Raw genomic sequence first — 23756 nt, 5'->3', positions numbered from 1 at the left:
CAGCCTGGGGGAATTTATCTACCTTTATTCACTGTAAGGCAGCAAGCACCTCCACCTCCTTAATCTGCATATGTTTCATGATACTTCTGTTTGTTTCCCTTCGGGTTTCAAGCAACCTCATGTTTTCTTATTGCCTTCCTGATTACATACATCTCACCAAGTCAACTCATCTCAACCACCATCAAAACACATAGTCTCCCAATCAGCCTGATTAATATCACAAATTAAGTAATTTTCCCATTTAATCCTAGATTTATTTTATCCATAGTGTCTTGCAACAATGCATACATCTCAGGAATAAAACCCTAATTTAATGAATGAGAAATCAAGAACTTAAATTTCGTTAACTTAGGAATTTTCATTTCTCTTCCAAAATTATCTTTCACTAATGCTATAATTTTGTAGTACACAAATAAAGAATTCACTGAAATTCCAAATTTCTCTCTAAGTTGATTAAACGATAAAAATTTACCTTCCTCAAAACAATCCTGCAACAACTTTATTCCTTTAATCTGCCATTCTTTTAAAATATCTACTATTCAATGAAAAAGGAATCAATTTATTTTGATATATTGGAGCCTGAACTGATATTTTACCTTTCGTACCTATCAATAAATTCCTTTTAGTCCAAATCCCTAACAAATGATTTAAAATCAGTACATTATAGATATATAGATGTAATAAAACAGAATTCCACTTAAATATAAAATGGTGTGAGGTTCTGAAATACCAGCCAATTCTACCCTAGCCCAACTAGGAGGATACAAAACATCCAACATACAATTAATAAATCTTAATTGAGCTGCTTCATAATAATTTTGAAAATGAGGCAAATGTAAACCTCCCAAAGCATATTTCCAAGACTAATTTCCCCTTCCATAAAAATTCTCATACTACTTTATTTAAGTCCTGTAAAAAAGATTTCGGAAGTCGACAAGGAATCGACTGAAAAAGATACTGAATTTGCAGAGAAACATTCATCTTAATATAATTTACTCGACCTACTAATGACAAAAGTAAATCCTTCCACTTAATCAAATCAGCCTTAATCTTTCTCATTAACGGTACATAATTTAAATTATACAATAATTTAATATTTACATCAATCATTATACCAAAAAACTTAACTTTATCCAATGAAATTTAGTAATTTGTCTACACTGATTTTAATTTGCGTCAGTTGTATCTGACCCCTGAGAAATTGAAAAAATATTCAGAAGTGTGTTTTAGATGTGGATTATGTGTAGGAACATTTTTACATTCAGTCTGGCTTTGTGATAAGGTTCAACCATTTTGACAAAAAATTTCTCAAAAATTGTTTAAGATCCAATATTTACTAGATCCAAAAATTTTTTTGGTTGGGTTGTACTGCCCCATTTAGTGATTTGGGGATGGATAAGTTTCAGATTACTTTTCTTCATCTAGCATTGGCAGTAGCGCATAAATGTGTTGCAACTTCATGGAAAGATGAGGCTGAGGTAAATGTAATTCGTTGGCATAACAAGTTGAGGTCCTATATTTATATGGAGAAAATAACATATAATTTGCATGATAATTATGACTTCTTTATTAAGATGTGGTCACCTTATTTGAAATATATGAGCTTAGTCATATCTTAAATTGTTATATGTGTTTCTTTTATGATGTTCCCTTGTGGGGTTTGCTGAGGGTGGGTGGAGGGGTGGGTTAGTTGTACTTTTTCATTTTTATATTATGGACTTTGTAAGATTTTTTCTTGAAAATTTTAAATAAAGTTTAAAATAAAACTCATCTCAACCACAGAGCCCTAGAAAATGAACACCCCTGCTCTCTCTGAAAAGAGATCAGCCAGGGTTCCCGTTCTATTCAGCTCTACTGCTGGAAGTCGAAAGATTGTTACTCTCTCTGAGACAGGGAGCAAAAGGAAAAACATGCCTTCTTCCCAACGGCTCCGGTATGATCTTGCGTGCGTCAGGTTAATTATGGACAAAGTCTCAGCGCTCTCCCATGGGGTCCATCCACTCAGTCCAACTCTTTACAGCCTTTGAACAGCTTTTTACAGGAGCTGACAGTGGTTTATTTTAAGATATGCCAATAAAATTAAAACCTTTACAAGGTAATTTGGTATTAAAATATTGTGATTTACTTCTAACAGCATTCACTGGTCAGTCGTGTCAGATTTGGGGGAGGGGTTGTCTTATCACTCAGGAAATTCGGGTCGTCCTATACACCGGTCATCCTATACGCTGTGTCATATAAAATTATGCTTGGTAGGAGTGAGACTCTGGTAATTACCAACCAGCAGCCCAGCTGCATACTTACGGTTCTTATGAAACATAACCTTGATCTCTCCAATTGTGGCATTTGGCTCCACCTGTTTAAAGATTTCAATAATTAATGCAAAAGGCTCACTCAACATCCACAATAACAGGCACCCACTGGAAGCCCAGGCCACAGAAATTAAAATAAATTATCTCTGATAACACAAAAATCACAGAATGGAGGACCAATTATTTAGCTAATGAATTTGACGAACTCGAGCCGTACCTTGTAGCAGAGCTTGGATAGAACAGCAATCTGAGGTTTGCATGTTTTATTAAAGTTTTTCTCATCAAGGGATTTTGAATCTAAATGCAGCACTGATTGACGCACACTCCACTGGAGATTGGTTTAGTTAGTAGTTCTCAACCAGTGGGCCATGGCACGTTAGGCCAGAAACCAGGTGGGCCTTAGACTGAAAAAAGTTGAGAACCACTGAGTTAAACCAGGGATCCTGCTCCTCTACCTATTCAAGTCGTTTAGCGCCCCAAATGATCTCCGAGAATACAGTTTTTGGATTGGGCCTGAGGCAGTTCCAAACTCAGGAATGTCAATGCCAAACGAGTTAAAATTCCAAACTCTCTTCCTCAGGAGTGTTCAATCTTCATTCTGGTATGAACGACACATCAAGAGATTCAGTCCAAGTCTGGCACTAGTGCAGGAACATAGTTGTAAGAAGAGAGTGAAAAACAATCTCCAGTCCTATCAGTATTTTCTTCAAGGCTTTGAGTAAGCACACAGCACCCAGCGCCAACAAATGCTGGATGCATGAAATCAGATCAGCAATTTGGGAACAGGATTAGGCAATGGGGCAGGTACTATGAAACAACCAGATGCCATTCTTTTTTTAAAAAAATCATAGCCTGAAAATGTGTGCAGCAACTAAAGACATGGAGTGTAGAAGAATGAAAGAAGACAAGATTACGAGAGGTAATAGATAGGGCGGACAGCCAGCGCCTGTTTCCCAGGGCAGAAATAACAAACCCAGAGGACATCTGTACAAAGTGAAGGGAGAGAAGTTTAGGGAAGACTTCAGGGTAAGTTTTTTTTTTTTTTTTACACAGAGAGTTGTGAGTGCTTGGAATTCCTTGCCGGGGGTGGTGAAAGATGAAACATTAAGAGACTCTTAGACAGGCACATGGATGAAAGAAAAATAGAGGGATATGGGGTAGGGAGGGTTTAATACTTTTTTAAAGGAATGTATGGGTCAGCACAACAGAGAGCCAAAGAGCCTGTACTATGCTGTAGTCTTCTATGAGAGTTTTATAGCAAGGAAAGTACAGTTAATGTAGCGGTTAGCACAACCCTGTTTCAGTGCCAGCAATTGGGTCCAGGGTTCGAATCTCATGTTGGCTGTAAAGAGTTTGTATGTTCTCCCCATGTCTGCGTGGGTTTCCTCTGGGAATTGGGCAGCTTGTGGGCCAAAAGGGCTCTGTTACCATGCTGTATGTCTAAATTTTAAAAAGAATTTGAAGCAGGCCCTTCATCCCAACATATCCATGCTGACCATTCACTTAGCTGAGCTAGTCCTGTTTACCTGTGCTTGGTCCATATTTCTCAAAATTTTCCTAACCCAAAGTCTTTGAAGCATTGTAAACATACCCTCCTCTACAACTACCTTTGATATCCAGTGCCCTCTGTGTGGAAAATAGTGCCTCTCAGGTTCCATTTAAATCTTCCCCACCCCACCTTTATCCTAAACTTCCCTAACCTGGAAAAAAAAACTGCAACCATTCACCTGGCTAGAGCACATGGTCAACCTATGTCCTCAACTACTGAAACGAGAGAAGCTGCTCATTGACCTCATCTTCTTCCTAGAGTGCCAGAGGGACAACATTTCCAAAGTACTTCATCATGATACACATCGGTGCTGTGAAAGTTGCTTTGCAAATCTACATACATTCTTTCCATTTGCTCTCATTTGATATCTGATGACAAGCTCCTGAAAGGGCACAGAATTCACCAGGCTAGACTATATCCAGAGTCAAACCACAGGGACGGAGAAAAGCCACAATAGGTTGGAGGAGTGGAACAAAGCCCTGGGGGTCCGAACCGATCACTGATATAATTTGGTTCCCTTGTGGCCTCTTCCAGTTAATCCACAAGAAGCATCCAATGTCACCAGATCTGGTCCACAGGGACCAGACCTCACATCCAAGTAAAGCCAGCCTTTCAATAACATCAAAGTTGTTCAATGATGGGAGAAGTCATGTGATGGAGTAGTGGCTGGTAGGAGAATACCAGCCCTCTCCAGAAAAGAAGGAAAAAAGTGAAGAAAAAGCAAAGCCCCAGCCACACAAATCACAGCAAATAAAAAATAAAGGTGTGGAGAAAATGGCACCTATGAAAGAAAATCCAAAAACAACGGGAAGAAAAGAAGAAAGAATGACGCCGGAAGAGAAAGGAGAAGGCCTTACCTGCATGAAAAAGCAGAGACCCGCCGTGGAAAGAAGAGCCCGCTCCCCGAGGTTAGTGGAGACCCCGCAGGGTCGCAACCCACCGACCGCGGGACTGCAAAAATGGCTCACGGAGCCAAACAGGGGTGCGCAAATGCGCACGACAAGGAGAACACCGACGGGAGGGGGAACCAGCTGTGGAGTTTCACTCCACAGCACGAACAGCTGAGAGAGGCCCGACAGCAGGGCCCCCAGCTGGAAGATAAAGAAAGCAACAGGAACAAGAGGGGTCAGAAAGAAAAAAGGAAGCAAGAGACACAACAGATAACCAGCCCAGAAGAAGAGGACCAACATCAAGAAACCATGGAAAAAAAAACCCAACAAACTGAGACAAGCAGCTCAACAAGAAAGTCAGAAGAGACATAGATACAAGGAAGAGAAATAGAAGACACAAACCCAAGAGCAGACACAGAAGAAGAAGAAGAAGAACACCAAGCTCTGCACAGAGGAATATGAGGTAAAATGAATGGACAGTAGATAGATTTAAAAAAATTTCAAGAACAAATGAAAGCATTAAAAGAATGGTTGACACTAGAATTTAGTGAAATGAAAAGTACAGAAGAAAAAGTGAGTAGAATAGAGCTGGTCATAACAGGTAGGGAAAGGATTAGAAAATGTGGAAGAACGTGTAATGGCGGTAGAAATGGCAGTGAACGACTTAAAAAGAAAATTGGAAGAAAGTGACAAAAAAGTTAAAGAAACACAGGAGTTGTTAGCTCAGAAGATGGATATAATGGAAAACTGTAGTAGGCGAAACAATACAAAGATAGTGGGCCTAAAGGAAGATGAAGAAGGCAAAGATATGAAAGAATTTATAAAAGCATGGATCCCAAAAGTCCTGGGAATGCCAGAAATGCAGGAAGGAAATAGAAAGGGCACACAGAAATAGAAAGGGCACACAGAACATTAGCCCTGAAACCAGTCACAACAAAAACTAAGATCCATTTTAGTAAAATTTCTGAGATACACGACAAGAGAAAATATATTGGAGAAGGCAATGAATAAAACTAGAGAAGACAAAAAAACTACTGGAATACAAAGTTCAAAAAATTTTTTTCTACCCAGACATAAGTTTTGAGCTCCTAAAGAAGGGGAAGGAGTTTAACATAGCAAAATCGATCCTATGGAAGAAAGGCTATAAATTTATGTTAAGATATCCAGCGGTGCTTAAAACAGTTATGCCAGGGCAGCAAAATAGACTGTTCTCGGATCCGGAGAAAGCAAGAGAATTTGCAGAATGCCTGCAAGACAGAAAGAGAAATGAAGAGATGTAACAAGAACAAAGAACGATGACAAACTACATTTAAAGAAGTAAAAATAATGTATAAGTAAGAACTATAGGAGGGAAGAAAAGGGAAGTAAGGGAGAAGGGTGAAAAAAAAGAGGAGGGGGTTAAAAAATAAATAAATAAATTGAAAGAGTTGTTCTATGACATAGAGACAATCCCTCTGGTTGCCGGGAGAGACAAGACTTCAATAATTCTACTGGGCTTTGGAGAAGCCCTCCAGCATGTCAGATGGAGATTGTTCCTCCTATCTACGTATGGCCTCAACCTGGCAGACATGTCAGTGTAGCTTCTCCAATTTTCTGTAAAACACCCCCTCCCCTTTCTTCATGCTTTCCCTCACTCCCAAACTTCCTTCAATTTAACCACCCCACCCTTTCTACTATCAGAGCCTCTTTCATAACCCTCTTCCTCCCCTCCACATCACCTCGTCTTTTTAAGACAAGGTTGGATAGATTTTTTACATTGAAGGGGAATTAAGGGATATGGGGAAAAGGCAGGTCAGCGGAGATGAGCCTATCATCAGATCAGCCATGATCTCATTGAATGGCAGAGCAGGCTCGACGGGCCTGCTCCTATTTCTTACGTTCATATGTTTACCCCCTCCCCACTTATATTGGGCTAGCCTGCACTCCACCCACTTCCCCTCTCCATCATCAATGCCAGGTGACCTGCTGAGTTTCTCCAGCACTTTTGTGCACTCCAGCATTCCAATAGTCTCTTTCGCAAGTCATCCAGCTATGGTTGAAGACAGCAGGCGATGCAGCAATTGGAATTGCTGCCACTCAGCTCTAGGGATCCAGGAACAGCCCTGTCCTCTGGTGTTGTCTGTCTGGAGCTTGCTCATTCTCTCCATGACTATGTGAGTTTCAGTTTTAGTGTCGGAGAACATACATGACATCACATACAACCTGAGATTCTTTTTCCTGAGGGTGAGGCAGAATGACCACTTATTGGCAGTGCAAAACAACATACACGTGTAAACAAATAAAGAACTGTAAACAATACAGAGGAAAAAAAAATCAATAAAGTGCAAAACTAAGAACCTTCAATGAGTCCCTGATTGAGTTTGTCGTTGAGGGGTCTGATGGTGGAGGGGTAGCAGCTGTTTCTGAACCTGGTGGTGCAAGTCTTGTGGGATCGACACCTCTTTCCTGATGGCAGCAGACCGTGTGCTGGGTGGTGTGGATCCTTGATGATTGCTGCTGCTCTCCGATGGCAGCATTCCCTGTAGATGTTCTCAATAGTGGGGAGGATCCTGTGATGTCCTGGGCTGTGTCCATTACCTTTTCTACCTGGTACTCCAGTTTCCTCTCACATTCAAACATGTTTTTCTTTGGCTTGGCTTCGCGGACGAAGATTTATGGAGGGGGTAAAAAGTCCACGTCAGCTGCAGGCTCGTTTGTGGCTGACAAGTCCGATGCGGGACAGGCAGACTCGGTTGCACCGGTTGCAGGGGAAAATTGGTTGGTTGGGGTTGCTGGCAGGTTAAATGGCCCTTGCACGTTATCCTATGGTCATAAGTGGCAACAGACCTGAAGGCAAGAATAGGCTGCACAGAAATAAGGGAAGTGAAAACATGACAAATGGGAGTCCGCTGCCGGGAAATGGTGGACGCATGTCGAAACAAGTGCTCATCCTTAGTGCCTTGGCATTGCTCCTACTATAGCCAGGCACTTAACCAGGATTTTGCAAAAATGGATTAACCTAATGCAGGTGAATGCAGACCTGGGATCCTCTGTGCCAGTAAAACTGACTCCCATACAACTTGTAGCAGCATCCGGGGAGTTCAAGGGTCAATGAGTTTTATAACAATGATCACCAAAAGATGTTAATAGGTTGGGGAGATGTGGGCATGCCCCCTGTATCATAAACATCTGCCACGCATGTGGCAGAAGATACTTCCAGGTAGCAGCAGACGCCTGGCGTGCTAAACAGATTCCCATAAATTCCACAATGACAGGCTTTCCCGCATAATCCCTGTTGATCTCCCCTGGCTCCTCGCCAGCTATTTGCCATTTAGATCATAGAACACTACAGTACAGTACAGGCCCTTTGGCCCTCAATGATGTGCTGACCCAAATATTTCTTCCAAAAAAAATACTAAACTCTCTCTACCCTGTAAACCTCTATTTTGCTTTCATCTATGTGCCTGTGTAAGAGTCTCTTAAATGTTTCAGCCTCCACTACCATCCCTGGCAAGGCATTCCAGGCCCCCACAACTCTGTGTAAAAAAACTTACCCCTGATGTCTCCCCTAAATTTCCCTCCCTTAACATTGTACACCTGTCCTCTGGTGTTTGCTGATCCTGCCCTGGGAAACAGCTGCTGGCTGTTCACCCTATCTATGCCTCTCAGAATTTTGTAGACCTCTATCAAGCCTCCTCTCATCCTACTACACTCCAAAGAGAAAACTCCCAGCTCTGCTAACCTTGTCCCATAAGACCTGTTTTCCAATCCAGGCAACATCCTGGTAAATCTCCTCTGCGCCCTCTCCATAGCTTCCACATCCTTCCTATAATGAGGTGACCAGAACTGAACACAATACTCTTAAGTGTGTTTTTACCAGAGATTTGTAGAGTTGCAACATGACCTCTCTACTCCTGAATCCAATCCCCTTATTAATGAAGCCCAGCGTCCCATAGGCTTTCTTAACCGGTGCGGTGATCTTGAGGGATGTATGGATTTGAACCCTCAAGGTCCCTCTGTTCATCCACACACTTAGGTAACCGACCATTAATCCTATACTCGGCCTTCTGGTTCAACTTTCCAAAAGGCATCACCTCACACTTATCTAGATTGAAATCCATCTGCCACTTTTCTGCCCAACTCTGCATTCTGTCTGTATCCTGATGCAACTTTCAGCAACTGTCAGCTCCAGCCACAATTCCTCCAACCTTAATGACACTTAAATGACATTTAATCACCTCCTTTCAAAAGAAACTGCAGCACAAGCTGACGGGGAACAGCAGGAAACAGATTCTGACAGAAGCCCTGAAAGGATAAACACAGAGGCTGGCAGCTTGAACTGGCACTTGAGGAAAGATATTAATGAATCCCATTATCATCCTTTAGCCACAACCTCGTGTAAATATCTTCCCTAAGCACTTACCTAATTCCTCCTCAAAAGCTCCTGATTATTCTGCCATCTTTGCCTATCTCAGAAATCTGTTCTAGCTCTCCCAATTACCTCAGCTTCTGTGCTACAGATCTACTGCACCCATCTGCTCTATGCTTTTTAAAATTTAGACAGACAGCACTTACAGGCCCTAACATCAGGCGTAGTTGTTGTTTTGTTTTTTTTTTTTTTACACAGAGAGTTGAGGGTGCCTGGAATGTCTCGTCAGGGGGTAGTGGTGGAGGCTGAAACATTAGTGGCATTTAGAGACTCTTAGACAGGCACGTGGTTGAAAGAAATATAGGGTTATGGGGTAGGAGGGGTTTAGTACTTTTTTTTGGAAAGAATACAGTATATGGGTTGGTATAAAATCGAGGGCCGAAGGGCCTGTGCTATGCTGTGGTGTTCTATGTATACCAATTCAGCTACAACCCCTGAACATTTTTGGATAATTTTGATTTATTTGATCAAATCTCTGACTAAACTCTGCTCTCTAGGAATACGAATGCCATCAGTACTTTTAAAATCAATCCCTCAACCATTCTTTGAAACCTTACTGTATAAGCACACCAGGGCAAAATCTTATTACAAACTGATTATTAGAACAACTGAAAGTAACTACTGTTCAAGCACAGAACTTGGTTTGAGTGCAGATAGTCTATCAATGCAAAATGTCAGCTGACACTTGAAAATGACACATTTTCCCAATCAACCAACAGTGTTTTGAGTTGAAGACAGGTGATTTCATTTACCTTGTCCAGAAAGCTGAGCTTCTGCTTGGTCCTGGCATCCAAGATCTCCACCTCAAAGAAAACAGAAGCCCTTTTAGATTTCTTCCATGATTTTATGGAGCGATTGGGAAGAATTAACCCATTAGACATCAGCAGGTTTGGCTCTGGCAACATCACAGGCGCATCCATAGTTACTGTACTCGGTTCCACTCCAAAAAAAAAATTATCTGCCCCTTCCTCTTAAAAAGACCAAGAGAAATCACGTCACGGCTCCTGCCCACGGCACAGGGAGCAGAGATAAAAGCCGGTATCTGTTGCTTTTAGAGAGGGCAGCTGTAGAAAGGACGCCACTCAGAGAGGTAACATGATAGCCCAGGAATCTGAGCACTGACTAACTAAATATAATCCTTATTTGAAAAGCAAACAGCAGGACACATCTGGCACATGGCAAACTAATGAGCACGCCATTATGTCCTGCTGGTCAGGGCACCTGGAAGACCAGATAATGGTGAGTCAAACAGTGGTTCTGGCCATGAGTCAGGAATCATCAGGCCTTCCACCTAAAAGGGGAAGATGATGACTGAAAATAGTCCTCAGCAGACACTGGAATTCTTGAAGAGTGCCAACCCTTCTGGAATAGGGACAGAATTTCAACACAAGGGGACTCATACAAGTTAGAGGGAGGACTAGTTTTTTTGGGGTCAATATATATACGTTGGCACAACATAATGGGCCTAAGGACCTGTACTGTGTGCTAATGTTCTCCGACTAGAATCGCCGACATCCCTAGACTGAAGACACAGAACCGGCCCATGTCATTCGGTCCCACACATCTCTCCCTCACTCCAACTTCAGATTCTAAAGTAGTTCCACCCCCTCCACCATTCTGTTCAGGCACCTGCCCACATTTTGTTATGCCTTGATGAAGGGCTCAACTCCGAAATGCTGGTTATGTGTCTTTATCTTTGCTATATAAAGTCCGCTGTTTAACCTACCGAGTTTCGCCAACATTGTGATTATACTTCTACCATGGAGTCTGCAGACTTTTGTGTTTTGCATCTAGAGTAGCTAACACCTGCTTCACACAAGCCAACAAAAGTTAGATGAAAGTAGATGCACTGACCTAGGACCCAACACGGCAAGGTCCTTACAAAAAAGCCCTCAACTGACAAAAGCTTCCTTCATAAATGTCATCTAAATTGGGAGAGCTCTCCAAAGTTCAAAGTCAAAGATCAGATTTATTGATCTTTGGATCATACACCTCTGGTCTTCCCCTCCTAAAAGAGACAATCAGTTCCTTGGTTTTGGTGACACCGAGCGTGAGTATGTTGTCCGTACATCATTCAGCCAGGTTTTCAGTCTACATCCTGTATACTGACTCATTTCCCCTTTTTATACAACCCACTACCGTAGTATCGTCAGCAAATTGACATTAGTCAAACAATAGCCTGGCAGACGTACCATGAACCATCCCCTAGGAACAAGACTCCTGCCTCACCATCCCTTGAAATGGTCTGTCCCACTGGTCATGACAGATTTACCGTGAATGGTAGCTGAGAGCAGCACCTGCACTAAAGGTGGGTAAGTCTGCAGATGATACAAAGGTCAGTGCTGAATGTTGCCGTAGGTTACGAAAGGATATAGTCAAGATGCAGAGTTGGGTGGAAAAGTGGCAGATGGATAGGTGTGAGGTGATGCATTTTGGAAGGTCAAGCTTGAAGGGTGAGTACAGGGTTAATGGTGAGATACTTAAGTGTGGATGAACAGAGGGGCCTTGGGGTTCAAATCCATACATCTCTCAAGTTTGCTGCGCAGGTTCATAGGATAGTTAAGAAAGCCTATGGTATGCTGGGCTTCGTAAATTCGGGGATTGAGTGCAGGAGATTTCAGTGGAGTAAACAGGTAAATTTTGATAGTTTATTAACTAAACATTTTGCATTGTGGGAGAGATGGAGGAGAAATGAAAGTCTTGTTGGAGAGGTGAGTTTTAGAGTTTAAAAAGGGCGTGGAGTCGGGACTTGGGCCTTTTGCATCACAGGAGAGTCGGAGGAGCAGTGAATCCTGGAGAGATGAGTTTAGAGGCAGTTTCAATAGGGCGCGGAGGACAAAGGGCTAAGCAGAGTGTTGATTTGTGGGAGTGGGTAATTGAGATAATTGGCAAGGACAAATAAAAGCAAGGATAGTTAAAGAGAAGTGGCCAGTGTGAGTGGCACAGTGAAGGAGTGGAGCTTTGAGGCTTTGGTTCGCAAGGTTTTAGGGAGAAGAAGAGCTTGCTCCCAGTGTGGTAAGGCTGGTAAGTATCTTTAATTATTAATTATCTTAGGAGTATGTAATGCAGTCAGTAGTTAGGGCAGTCCAGTACTCTGGTTGTAGAATGTGGGAAGTCAGGGACAGCACATTTATTCCTGATGACTACACCTGCAAAAGGTGCATCCAGCTGCAGCTCCTGAAAAACGGAGTTAGGGACCTGGATGAAGTTTGAATCTTAAGGGAGGCAGAGGTTGTGATAGACAGGAGTTTCAGGCAGGCAATCACCCCAAAAACTTAACTGGGTGATTGTCAGGATAAGGGTGGGGAAGAGGCAGACAGTGCCGAGCACCCCTGTGGCTGTTCTCCTCAACAAGATACTGTTTTAAATACTGTTGGGAGGGACAGTCTACCAGAGACAAGTTGTGGTGGTCATGTCTCTGGCACAGAGGCTGGCCCCTGGCTCAGAAGGGAAGGAGGGAGGAGAGTGATGGTGATTGGGGACTCAGTGGTTAGACAAATGGATAGCAGGTTCTATGAATAAGATCGAGGCTCCTGGATGGTATGTTGCCTCCCAGGTGCCAGGGTCTGGTTGAGTTCATAGCATTCTGAAGGAGGAGGGTGAGCAGCCGGATTTCATGGTCCACGTGGGGATGAGGTCCTGAAGATAGGGAGTTAGGAAAGAAGTTAAAAAGCAGGACCTCGAGGGATAGTAATCTCAAGATTGCTGCCTGTGCCACATGCCAGAGAGGGTAGGAATAGGAATTTGTGGCAGACGAATGTGTGGCTGAAGAGTTGGTGCCAGGGATTCAGATTTCTTGATCATTGGGATTTCTTCTGGGGAACATCTGGCCTATACAAAAGTTTGGGGTCCACCTGAACTGGAAGGGGACCAATATCCTGGTGGGCAGGGTTTAATCTAGTTTGGCAGGGGATGGGAATCAGAATGTGAGTGCAGAGAATAGGATAGAAGGACAAAAGCATGATGCTATGTGCTCTGAGTTGGTGAGGAAGGACAGGAGAGGACAAAATATAAGGGCAGCCAGTTAGAGGGTTTTAAATATGTCTATTTCAACACTAGGAGTATTGGCATGAACTGAGATCATGGATCAGTACGTGGAACTATGATATTGTGGCCATTACTGAAACTTGGCTGGAGGAAGGGCAGATTGGCTGATGCAGGTACTAGGGCTTACAGGTTTTAAAAAGAAAAGGGGGAGTAGCAGTATTACAGGTCAGGGATAGTATCATGACTATTGAAAGGGAAAACGCTGCAGAGGGAGTGTCCACTGAGTCAGTGCGGGTGGAAGTCAGAAACAGAAGGGAGCTATCACTGTGCTGGAAGTCGTCTGTAGGCCCCCAAATAGCCCTCAGGACACTAAGGAGCAGATAAAGCAGGTAGATTTTGGAATGGTGCAGGAAATACAGGGTTGTAGTTATTAGGAAACTGGTGAACCTTATACAGTAAATGGTTAGGACCTGGGACAAGTGGCAAAACACTTCAGGATACAGGTATATAGTTCCCTGAAATTAGAAACAAAGGCAAACAGGGTGGTGAAGACAGCGTATAACACGCTTGCCTCCATCAGTCAGGGAACCTTTGTGATTATTCATCCAATGGATCAGATAAAAGCTCTGAGGTTCTGTCACATCTAGTTACGAATGGTGGAGAACAATTACATAACTAACAGGAGATGGTGCCTCCAAGAGCAAGCCCATCTCCTGCACTAAAAACAGTCACGACCACAATCAGCCAGAAGTGTCTACTGCAGCCTCCTTCCAAGTTCTTCAACAGCACAGAGTTCAAGGTGCAGACAATTCAATTCACAAGAAATGTATGAGGGCAGTGGATACGGAAAAGATCATGGGAAAAGGCAACATCTGAGCTGTACGAGGAAGTCTCAACTTTATTAAAGCTCTTTGTTCCAATGCAGTTACAATTGCGAAAGCTGTCCAACAAGGTGGAACAGTGTCTAATAAACACAGAACTAATCCAAACTGGCTAATCACCACCCAGCCTACCCTCAATGGGAATAAAATGATGGATGGTCAAACAGTGTACTTGAGCCCTTCGTCAAGGTACAAGCAAAATGTGGGCAGGTGCCTTAACAAAATGGTGGGGGGGGGGGGTGAAGCACAGACCCACAGGCAGGACGTTATAGTGTGAATAAGGGAGGGCACACCTGCAAACAGGGGGAGGGGGTTGTCTCTGTGAATGGGGAGGGAAGGGGGTGGAGTGCTGGAGGAAAGAAGACAGAGGGATGGGGAACAAAGAGAGAATGGAGTGGTCTTGCAGAAAATGGAGAAGTTAGCGTTGATGCCATCTGGTTGCAGAGTGCCCAGACAGAATATTAGATATTGGTCCTGGTTTGGCAGTGAATTAGGCCATGGACAGGCATATCAGTGTGGGAGTGGGGCGCAGAATTAAAATGGTGGGCCACTAAGAGATCCTTGTCATTGATGCCGTTAGAACAAATGCAGATTGGAAGACCTCATCTTGGGAGGGGGGGGGGGGAACAGATACAACAAAGTCTGAGGAATTGGGAGAAAAGAATAGAATCCTTGCAGGGGGCTGGGTGGCTCAAGCCTGAAACATTGGTTATGTATCTTGATCTTTGCTAATATAAAGTACACTGTTTGACCTGCTGAGTTTCTCCACCTTCGTTTTTTTCACGTCAATCACGATTGCAGACTTTCATGTTTTACAAAATGATGGATGGTCTCATTGACACTGCCATTGAGTTATTATTCACTAACAATCCGTATGTCAGTGTCCAGATTGATTTTTTTTTAAACAGAACCATCTCATTAAAGCCTTGGTGCAAACATGAATCAAAAAGATTCGGAAGTAGGGTGAGAGGGATTGTATTTAGCATCAAGGTACCATCTAATCACGTGTGGCCTCAAGGATACTTGATCAAGCCATCAAGAGTAAACAGCTTGTGCTGTTGAGATCATTTACCCTCACCTCAGGGCATCACTGTAAAAGTTCAGCAGAGACCAGGTAGAATTATCTTCAATCATTTCATTAATCAGAAGTGGGAATGCTCGCTGACAATTATACAATGCTCAATTCCAAAAATGAGGAGGTGTCTGTTTGTAGAAGGCCATCGACAATCAACCATGCCCTAATCAAAAAAAAGTGGCAAACGGCCAAGAATGACGAGAGTGTCTAACCATCTAGTCTTGACATCATTATCAACATCCTGGGAGTCAAAATTGACCAGAAACTCAACTGAACCAGCCACGTAGTGCAAGAGCAGGTCAGAGGTCGAGTAGTGCCAGTTTAAAAAAAATGGATCAGCCTATCTTCTGCAGTTGAATAATCAGTTCAGAATCAAATTATGAAACAAAGAATTCCTGAACCCATGATCACCATGTAACCTGAGCAAAAACAAAATCATATTAGAAGTTTGACCATTTTAATGCGTAGAATACAGTATCTTTCAGAGCCAGCTCTCCAGTGCATGATGTCCTGTTTTGCGGAAACTGCCAAAATGTTTGGCCTGGAAGTCAGCCTGAAGAAAACTGAGGTCCTCCATCAGCCAGCTCCCCACCATGACTACCAGCCCCCCCACATCTTCATGGGCCACACAGAACTCAAAACGGTCAACCAGTTTACCTACCTCGGCTGCACCATTTCATCTGATGCAAGGATCGACAACGAGATAAACAGACTCGCCAAGGCAAATAGCGCCTTTGGAAGACTACACAAAAGAGTCTGGAAAAACAACCACCTGAAGAAACACACAAAGATCAGCGTGTACAGAGCCGTTGTCATACCCACACTCCTGTTCGGCTCCGAATCATGGGTCCTCTACCGGCATCACCTACGGCTCCTAGAACGCTTCCATCAGCGCTGTCTCTGCTCCATCCTCAACATTCATTGGAGTGACTTCATCAACAACATTGAAGCACTCGAGCTGGCAGAGTCTGCAAGCATCGAGTCCACGCTGCTGAAGACCCAACTGCGCTGGGTGGGTCATGTCTCCAGAATGGAGGACCATCGCCTTCCCAAGATCGTGTTATATGGCGAGCTCTCCACCGAGACAGAGGTGCACCAAAGAAGAGGTACAAGGACTGCTTAAAGAAATCTCTTGGTGCCTGCCACATTATCCACCGCCAGTGGGCTGATATCGCCTCCAACCGTGCATCTTGGCGCCTCACAGTTCGGCGGGCAGCAACCTCCTTTGAAGAAGACCGCAGAGCCCACCTCACCGACAAAAGACAAAGGAGGAAAAACCCAACACCCAGCCCCAACCAACCAATTTTCCCTTGCAACCGTGCCTGCCTGTCCCGCATCGGACTTGTCAGTCACTAACGAGCCTGCAGCAGACGTGGACATTTACCCCCTCCATAAATCTTTTCCGCGAAGCCAAGCCAAAGAAGAAAAGAAAGAAAGAAAATTCATCCCTATTTTATGAAGTAAATGTGAAATTCCAAGGCCATATACAAGGCATCAACCTCAAGTTCTCCACCAAGTACAGGAATCTGTGCCTGGCCATAGAGAGTAACAACTAACATGAAACAGGCTCACTAACAATCAGAGGGTGAATCATGCGGAAGCAGTTGGTAACTTTATCCTTAGAACCACACAACACTACGGCATAGAAAACAGGCCCCTCAGCCATTCTAGTCTGTGCCAAACTATTATTCTGCCTGGTCCCACTGACCTGCACCCAGTCCATAGCCCGCCAATCCCCTCCCATCCATGCACCTGTCCAAATTCTTCTTAAATGTGAAAAATGACCTTTTCAGCTGGCAGCTCATTCCACACTCCTACAGCTCTCTGTATGAAGTTCCCCCTAAACTATTCTCCATTCATCCCTAACCCATATCCTCTGGTTTGTATCTCACCTACCCTCAGTGGAAAAGGCCTACCTACATTTACTCTGCCTATACCCCTCTATCAATCTCCTTTCATTCTTCCACACTCCAGGGAAAATTTTAAACTTTTTCTTTCACAACCTGCGCCTCCTTCCCAGGGCACCATTCAAGAGGGGATGACTTTTAAATGGGTGGGAAGTTCAAGGAAGATATTAGAGGAATGTTTTTTTTTAACCCAAAGAGTGTTGGTGTGTGGAATGCATAACCTGAGTCAGTGGTGGAGGCAGGTACATTGGTGAAATTAAAGAAACTAATAGACAAGTATATGGATGAATTTAAAGTGGAGAGTTCTGTGGGAGGCAGGGTCTAAAGTTCAGCACAACATTGTGGGCTGAAGGGCCTGTACTGTATGTTCTAACTCAGTTCCTGAAGTCTAGGCAATGTCCTAGCAAATCTTCTCTACACTCTTATTGTAGTTAAGTGACCAAAACTGCACACAATACTCCAAATTTGGCCTCATCAATATCTTATACAACTTTACCATAACATTATACTCTACACTTTGATTTATGAAGGCCAATATGCCAAAAGCTCTCTTTACCACCCTATCTATGTGACGTCACTTTCATGGAATTATGTATCTGTATTCCCAGATCCCTCTGTTCTACTGCACCCCTCAGTACTCGACCATTTACTGTGTATGTCCTTACCTGGCTTGTCCTTCCAAAATACAACACATCATACTCGTCTGCCTTAAATTCCATCTGCCATTTTTCAGCCCACTTTTCCAGCTGGTGCAGATCCTTTGTAAGCTCTAAAAATCTTCCTCGCTGTCCACAATGCCTCCAATCTCAGTATCATCTACAAACCTGCTGAACCAATTCACCACATTATCATCCAGACAAAAAACAATGGTCCTAGCACCGATCTCTGATGCACAACACTAGTCACAGGCTTCCAGTCTGAGATACAATCATCCAGTACTACTCTCTGGCTTCTTCCACATTGCCAATGTCAAATCCAGTTTACTACCTCATCATGAATACTGAGTGTCTGAACCTTCCTGACTAACCTCCCATGAGGGACCTTGTCAAAGGCTTTACTAAAGTCTATGCAGACAACATACAGCTTTAAAATTTTAATTTTTTTTTTAAAAGTTTAGACATACAGCACGGTAACAAGCCATTTTGGCCCAAGAGTCCGTGCTGCCCAATTTATACCCCATTAACCTACACCCCCAATTTGTTTTGAACATTCTTCTTGAGTTTTTTTAAATGGAACAGCATGAGCTACCCACCAATCGTCCGGTACCATATCTACGGCCAAGGACATTTTAAATATTTCTGCCTGAGGCCCTGCAATTTCTACACAAGCCTCCCTCAAGGTCTGAGGAAATATCTTGTCAGAGCCTGGGGATTTATCCACCTTTATTTGTTGCAAGGCAGCAAACACCTCTTCCTCTTTAACCTGTATCAGTTCCATGTCCTCACTGCTAGTTTTCCCAACTTTCATTGACTCTGGGCCTGTTTCCTGAGTAAACATTGATACAAAAAAACTGATTTAAGATCTTCCCCATCTCTTTTAGCTGCATACATAGCCGACCACGCTGATCTTCAAGGCGACAATTTTGTCTCTTAATATCATTTTGCACTTAATAATGCTGTAAAAACTCTTGGGGTTTTCCTTCACATTGTCTGCCAAAGCAACTTCATGTCTTCTTTTAACCTTCATGATTTCTTTTTTGAGGTTTTTCTTGTTTTTTTTTTAATACTCAAGTATCTCATTTGCTCTGTGTTACCTGTACCTGTGTAATGGAAGATTTAAACCGTGTTTTTTACTTTTGCAGCCTTTGCTTCTGCAAGGCTGAGAACCTGCTTGTTTTAGAATCAGCAGACATAAGCTAAATTCTACCCAGGGGCCGGAGATGCAGTTATCTGACGAAAGGACATCTGTGTACCAAGAACATTTAATCTTCCTGCTTGTTTTGGTCACAGACTGTCAGAGGCCTAGCCTTGATGCAAAATAAACCATTGTATTCAAAGTGATAAGCTGAAAATTACGTTATTCGATAGAAGCCTAGCATGCTAGCTTGCTCGCTTATCTTTCTTACTGTGCTGGGAATAGGTGCTTGGGCAGTTTTTGGGTAATATAAACCATGGTCCCGTTGCTGAAGTTTAAGACTCTCTGAGAGGTGGCAACATCTCTCAGCAAGAAGAAGAACTGCTAGAGTCCAGCCAACGTCCCGGTTGGGGGAGGTGGAGAAGCTGCTACCGGCGCCCTGACAACCAACTACAAGTGTGCGGTCGTTGCCTCGCTTCGGCAGTTGGGACCAGTCCAGGCGTTGATAAGTATAATTGGGAAGGGCTTGCATATTGTAGTTTGAAATCAGCTTTTGAATTTGTAATAAACATCTGTATAAACTGAACTGTTCTCGGTGTGTGTGTCTATTTTCTTTCGGTAGCTCAAACACTGTGACCAATCTAAAACGAACAAAGTGAAAGGTACAAGTTTACCCAGGACAACCTGCTATGACTTCTTCTGAACCAGATCCTCAATATCCTTCAAAAACTAAGGTTCCCTATGCCAGTTAACCTTGCCTTTAATCCTGACAGGATCATATAAACTCAGCCAATCTATCTGCAGAACCTTGCAGTGCTGTTATAAGCCCACCAAGGGAATAGGGTGGGGGTATAGGTCAGTCCAATCCATGAGCAATCAGTAACTCATTGAGATCAGACCATCCATTAGTAATTGGCCAGATAATTACTAATCTCTTGCTTGCTGACTCAGCCAATTTGAGTTTTTTTGTTTCTGGAGGATGCAGAGGGCTATTTTTCTCATTAGTGTCTCATTGGTGAATAAATACTGGCATCAGAATCAAAAATCTGCATCAGCAATTTGGTACTTGTATATATATTTTTTTTAAATGCAGGAATTTAAGCTTCAGTGCATTGTTACATTATAGACCAACAGCAATACAAATTCACCAAGACAATGATATTTTAAAGCAATTATTTTTATAATAATTACTAATAATATAACAGATTACTTAAATCTAAACTTAACCCCCAACTATGCGCAAATATACATGTGTGCTGTGTGGATTATCCAAAGTATTACAACTCAGGCACAATTCTAGAAAGCCAATACCCAAAGCTCAGTCTGAGAAAGCCTGTGTTGAAACTTAGGACTTTTAAACTGTTGTTCAAAAGTAATTACGAAGTACGTGAGACACTGCGTGATCAGACTGTTCAAAACTCATGAATCCTTATTGAGCTGCTTCCAGAGAAATGTTCTTTCTTACGATTGATTGTCACAACCCCCTATTCTTTTCATCGGGGAAATGAAACGTGACTTCCACAATGCTTCCAAGGGTCAGATGAAATGACCATCAGAATGGTCATGATCCAATGATCTCCTGTTTCCTTTACCTAGACATGGGTCAACCAAAATGGTCATGGTAATTCACTGTTTTCCTTGACAAAGAGAAACAGCAGAAGTGTCCATCTCACACAAAATAATTTCCTTCGTCTTTTCCGATCACTCGGTTTCAGTTTCTGTTTGACAAAAAAGACTCATAAATCAGATGACTTCTCTCCCTTTCTTAGGTAAACAATCCATTGTTCTGGTTTTTAAATGAAGAGCATTAGCTCTGTTTATGGTTTTGGACATGGCTCCCATGTCTAGGAAATGTCATGAATTGTGAACTGTTTGCACCCTGCTCCAACACTCAAAGTAACACTCACTAAAAAAAAAACAGGAGCTTGCGCAGCGTAAATAAGAGCAGCTGGTTTTCTATTGGCTGAAGATTCACTAACCAGAAGACGCAGATTTAAAGAGGAAAAACCTGTGGAGGAGAATCATTACCAATAAGTGTCAGGATTTAGAGGTTTGGAATGTGTTGCCTGATTGGGCAATGGGTGAAGATTCAGCAGTGGCCTTCAAATGGAATCTGAATAGGTGTGTGCTGACCTGCCCTCAATGGTCTTATAAGATTGGCTATTCTCAGCACTATTTTCACTGGATGCAGGCAGACCAATTTTTAAAACTAAAAATAGCATCATCAACAATAAATTACTTCCCAAAGGATAATCATTCAGTTTCTTCCCAACTTTCGTTTTGTATCCTTGCTGGGCATTGTAATACTTACTCCTTTCTGTTTAACCATTGCCACCACTGTGGAATCCTGTCATTACTCCCCTCTGTTTTTCCCTTTGGTCTCAGCTCCTCAATGCCTGGTGATGGAAGGGTGAAGACTGTGGTCCTTCCCCACAGAACTACTCACACATAGGCTGCACTGAGCCTCAGTGCATCCCTGAGCACGTACTCCTGCAGCCTGGAATGTGCCAGTCAGCAGCGTCCCCACACCAACATCTCTGTGTACTGAAAGACCAATAGGTTTTGGGTAGACCACAGGGTGTCTTTCACCAAGCTGATGATTTTCCAGCAGTTCTGGGTGTCTGACTCTATACACGCCCCTGGGAACAAAGTCCTCTGTCATCCTCTACTGGGGATGAACTATGATAAGAACCCTTGCACCTCAAATCTGCAAAGAGAAGGGTGACTGTCTCTACTCCACCTCAGTCATCTCGGGGACAACTTGCACTGTGGGTCATGTCCTGGTTGTTTAGGAAGGATCTGACTGGGAGGGGTCCTCTCGCTGCTAGCCAGGCCAAGTCCAGGTGTGAGCGCTGGTGAAGAGGCATACTGCCAGATGATGTGGACAGTCTGCTCAGAGAACCACCCACAACGTCCATCGAGTCCTCATCTCTTAGTGTCTGCAGGCCTTGTGGTCAAAGATATTTGTCTGGAAAAACTTTTCCACAAAGGATAGGTGGTGTGGCTGTCCAGCTGACTGGGACATTGTGTGGCACCAGAGCCAAGCCCATCCTTCACAACACCTGGGACAGGTAGAACCTCAGCACATAGCGGCTCTGGATGCCCTCGTACTTTAGTTCCACACACAGCCTGCTGCAGCCACATAGGAAGGTGGTCATCAGGATGAGGCTATAATGGGTACACCCTTGCCCCCATTATCTGAAAATGTACATGTGCCCCTTCAGACCCTTTCCATCTTGGATCCCATATGAACTGGAAAACTGTTCTGGTTACTACCAGGTTGGCAATGAGGGGGGTGGGCCACACCTGTGCCACATACAACAGTACCGAGAGCTCTTCATGCCTGTTGACCATGTTCTTTCCCATTATTGAGAGGGAGCTCCACACCCACAGACCCAATTATTGGTGGACTTTTGCAATCAGCTCTGACCAATTCCTGTTGCCCTCTTTGGCCTCTCCAAACCATATCCCCAGCACCTTCAGGTAGTCTGATCTGACTATGAAGGAGAAGGTGGACCTTTCGAGCCTGTTACTGAAGAGCATTGCCTCACTCTTCTTCCAGTTTAGCCTGGCATCCGATGCAGACTCAAATTGGTCGCAGATGCTGATTGTGTGACCAAACAGATGGTGACGTCATCCATGTACAGGGAGGCCTTGGCCTGAATGCCTCCACTGCCTGGCAACATCAATCCTCTTATGCCCTTGTCCTTCCTGATGGATTCAGCAGTGTACAAATAGAAATGGAGAGAGTGGGTATCCCTTCCTGACTCTAGACTTGATGGGGAAGCTATCTGTTTCCCACCCATTGATCTGGACTGCACAAAGGATGTCTGTGTAGAGCAGTGTAATCCAATTCCAGATTCCTTCCCCAAAGTCCATTCTGAAGAGCATGTTGCATGTATGTGTGCAATATTCAGTCAAAAGCCTTCTCCTGGTCTAAGCTGACCAGGCACTTGTCCACCCCGTTCTGTATGTAGGCAATGGTATTCCTGCGCAGTGCAAGGATATCAGAGATTTTCCTGCCCTGAACCATGCAGGTCTGGTCTGGCTAGATCGCCTGCCCCAGAGCAGTGGCAATTCGCAATGGCCTGGAATAGGATTTTGTAGTCAATGTTTAACAATGATATGGGTCGCCAATTTGTGATATACTCCTTCTCTCCCTTCTGTTTGAAGATAAGGGTAATGATACCCTTCCTCATGGATTCTAACATACTGCCTGCCAGGAGCATAGCGGGCAGATGCTTCATGTCCCTAAATAGCTAGTGAACAGGTTCTGGTGCAGTCAGGGGAGCCTTGGTAAGAGTCAACATGAAGGAAAGCAGAGTGTGTGTTAATGTGCAAATGCTAGCACCTTATTTGCAGCTGTTAAAAGTGCACTGAGCTAAGCTTGTGTGGGTTGTATTAATAGAACCTACAGGCAAAAACAAATGTAGTGCAGAGAGTGCCAATAGGGAACTGCGATCGTGACACAACCGTCCTAATGTATGGGACTACTGGAATTTACATGGGACTTTGGCTCCATAATCATCGTGCAAAGAGTAAAGCTTTAAACTGCCTCCAAGATCAGTTCAAACCATTAGTTGTTAAAGTGCCCCAGGAAAGTTTAAGTCGGGGGAGGTGGAACATGTAGAATTTGCGGCAGGTTTGATGAAGTCTCAATAGCACAGGTTTAAAAAAAAGTGGCAAAGATCAAGTCCCTGGTGCCCCTTTATGGTCTTTGAACAATTTGGATCAGGGTTTCAGACATCGAGCATAGAGATATTTAGACAGAATGTTGTGGACTGCCAATTTGAACAGAAAAACCTCCAGCCACATGAATTAATGAGCCATTTAGATGTCTGCCTCTCCGAAAGATGTGAAGGAGAAGGTTATCCATAGTGATCTCCCCTCACTGAGGCCAACAGGTTCAAAGCAGCTGGTTCTGGGCCAAGATGCTATCCCACAATCTGTCTGTCC

The 23756-nt window shown here is 43.4% G+C and overlaps 1 protein-coding gene across 6 annotated transcripts in view; it reads right to left on the bottom strand.

Annotated features, from left to right (window-relative positions):
- Positions 1-23756, bottom strand: part of LOC138758576 (very-long-chain enoyl-CoA reductase) — a 115645-nt gene that overhangs the window by 52305 nt on the left and 39584 nt on the right. For 2 of the 6 annotated variants that reach the window (XM_069927720.1, XM_069927721.1), the window contains exons 2-3: positions 9909-9959; positions 2302-2353 (exon numbers count right to left, since the gene is read on the bottom strand). In XM_069927720.1, coding sequence (XP_069783821.1) covers positions 2302-2353; positions 9909-9959 — 103 coding nt within the window. Of the gene's footprint in view, positions 1-2301; positions 2354-2526; positions 2951-4715; positions 6145-9908; positions 10220-23756 lie in introns of those variants that run through there. The other 4 variants (XM_069927723.1, XM_069927722.1, XM_069927719.1 and 1 more) reach the window with 4 other exon arrangements.

This window comes from Narcine bancroftii, chromosome 3 (assembly GCF_036971445.1).
Source record: "Narcine bancroftii isolate sNarBan1 chromosome 3, sNarBan1.hap1, whole genome shotgun sequence".
Lineage (NCBI taxonomy): Eukaryota > Metazoa > Chordata > Chondrichthyes > Torpediniformes > Narcinidae > Narcine > Narcine bancroftii.
This window is presented reverse-complemented; position numbering and strand designations above follow the sequence as displayed.